Source organism: Endocarpon pusillum (assembly GCF_000464535.1).
Source record: "Endocarpon pusillum Z07020 unplaced genomic scaffold scaffold1822, whole genome shotgun sequence".
Lineage (NCBI taxonomy): Eukaryota > Fungi > Ascomycota > Eurotiomycetes > Verrucariales > Verrucariaceae > Endocarpon > Endocarpon pusillum.
Window position 1 is genome coordinate 41,787 of NW_006916083.1, and position 2,128 is coordinate 43,914.

The 2,128-nt window shown below is 44.5% G+C and overlaps 1 protein-coding gene across 1 annotated transcript; it reads right to left on the minus strand.

The window, feature by feature from the left end:
* Positions 1-828: 828 nt before the first annotated feature.
* Positions 829-1,496, minus strand: EPUS_08795 (uncharacterized protein; the record flags this gene model as incomplete). Its single annotated transcript, XM_007802920.1, has 3 exons — positions 829-1,120; positions 1,207-1,349; positions 1,428-1,496. The coding sequence occupies 3 exons, from the start codon at positions 1,494-1,496 to the stop codon at positions 829-831; spliced, it is 504 nt and encodes a 167-aa protein (XP_007801111.1).
* Positions 1,497-2,128: the final 632 nt, after the last annotated feature.

The window sequence follows — 2,128 nt, forward strand, 5'->3', positions numbered from 1 at the left end:
GATGAGCTCTGTGAGCTATGGTCAGTGTCACAGGAAATATGGTCCTTGGTGTAGATCGCGGGAGGATTTGTAACATATAGTATTAAGCATATAGCTTTTTAGAAACAGACGTAAAAGCTGTAAAAAGGCATTATAAAAAAAGAGAACTCTTTCTAAACGTTTATAATTATTAAGAACGTACTGAAATTAATACTTATCACTAAGCTTCGATATTATAGCTTGAATAACTAGTAAACCATAATTTAACGTTTGCTTAAATTTATTATAAATATTCTTAACATCTCGAAGAGTCAGAGGTGCCTTAGAGAACTGTTTTTGTATAAAGAAAAGGGTCTCTCTTATAGATATTTAAGCTAGCTTGTTATTTTGAATCTGACTAAGAAGCTTTGGCCTGCTATTTCTTATATTTTAATAGTAGATAAAGTAAGCAGTTGATAAATAAGATGAATTATGATTATGCTTATTATAAGGCGCTTAATAATGCTTTATACTTTATAGGCTATTAAGCTCTTTCTTTGACTGTCTAATTATATAACGAAATAAATATTCTTGTTGCCTTGAAAAGCTCTTTCGAAGCTGCTTGCTATCAACCTTTATAGAGGGCTTATTTCGGCCTGCGTGGTCGCATTTGAAGTACACAGCATAGAGATAAACATTATTTTTTTGACGCCGCTTTGAGGTGCGAACTCTCAACACATAGCCGTAGGCCTGAGCCTATTCTTGAATAGATCGTTGAGCTTCGTCTCGAGATTCGAATAAGCCAATTAGAGGAGGTGGAATGTTAGAAATAGTTGTAGAAATTGAGTCGGTAAAACCGTCCTATTCCTCCTATTCCTCTTCGTTATCTGGGTATTCGCCCGCAGGAGCAAATACTCTCCAAGGCCGTTGATTTTTGTATGGGTTTTCTGAGCTTACCCTCAACCGTGGTCGCTCTAGAGGCGACGTAGAGATGGCCGACGCTTCGTCAGTCTCTTTAGAGCCCTTACTCGGGTCATATCCGAGTTCGTTGTCAATGTAGACGTGGTCAAAGTCCTCGTCAAAAGGATCAAAGTCGTTATTAAAGGGATCAGATGTGACAGAATTGATGCCAGGCGCGTCGTTAGGTGCCTGATGAACGAATCTGGCTCTGATCAGGGCAGCGTTGGTATCCGTGAGCGCTGCCGGTTATTGGCTCGCTGTCACTGGGATGAGAGGCTGGAGACTTACGCTAAGTACAACTTCGCTTTGGTGTGCAACAAGGATGGGTCGTATTGTCCAGGTATAAGAACCCTAACATCCCCTAAGCTCTTCCTCCTCTTCTCATCGTACTTTGGCCACGTCCTACTCTGTACGTACATCACCTCACGAGTCTAGCGTAGACGTTAGTTTCATGTCGTAACAGCCACATCCAGAGCATGTCGAGGTCTCGCAGACAGACGCTTCCGTACTGACACAGTACCCTGAAAATGAGCTGCAGAGGGTCGATCCCAAGGTTCGGCAATGGGCTGAGACCCCATCACAGGCGGGCAAAGCTAGCACCAAGTGGCGACAGACTTCTGAAGCAACCGGACGCAGTGACGGTCCACGGCCACCTCCCTATCCACAGCAACATCACAAGCGGTCAGAAACAGACCTGATTAATGATCCTGAGAGGCCGATGAAGCGCCGCAGCTGCAGGGTGCATAGAACGCGTCGGCTTTGTTGATTGGAGAGATATAAATTTGGCGCGATCTCATGCCGACACGATCCCTTCAGCCGGCCCTTCACGGAATCCATCTGCGGATATACGTAACAGGCTGTGAACCTACTGGAACCATCTGTGATCCAAGATAGATCTTTTTGGCGTTGTTGCGAGTATGGAGGTACAAGTGTGCCGCTTGGAGTGCCTGTGCAAGCCTAGGATCTGGGTTTATCCAAAGAAAAATGGCGCTAGTTGTGACGGTGGTAGGGTCAGAGAACGGTGATGATCCACTATAGGGTAGATTAGGTAGACCAGCTAAGCCTTATGGAGGCGTAGTGTGGTTAAGGAGCTCATTGGCGACTGTGATATTTTATCGTGCTTTTTCTAGGTCCAGGGCGGCTACGAAGTCGTTCAAACACTTCATGTGAGTTCTCTAGGTGTAGTTCTCCCTTGTGTATCTTGCCCTCA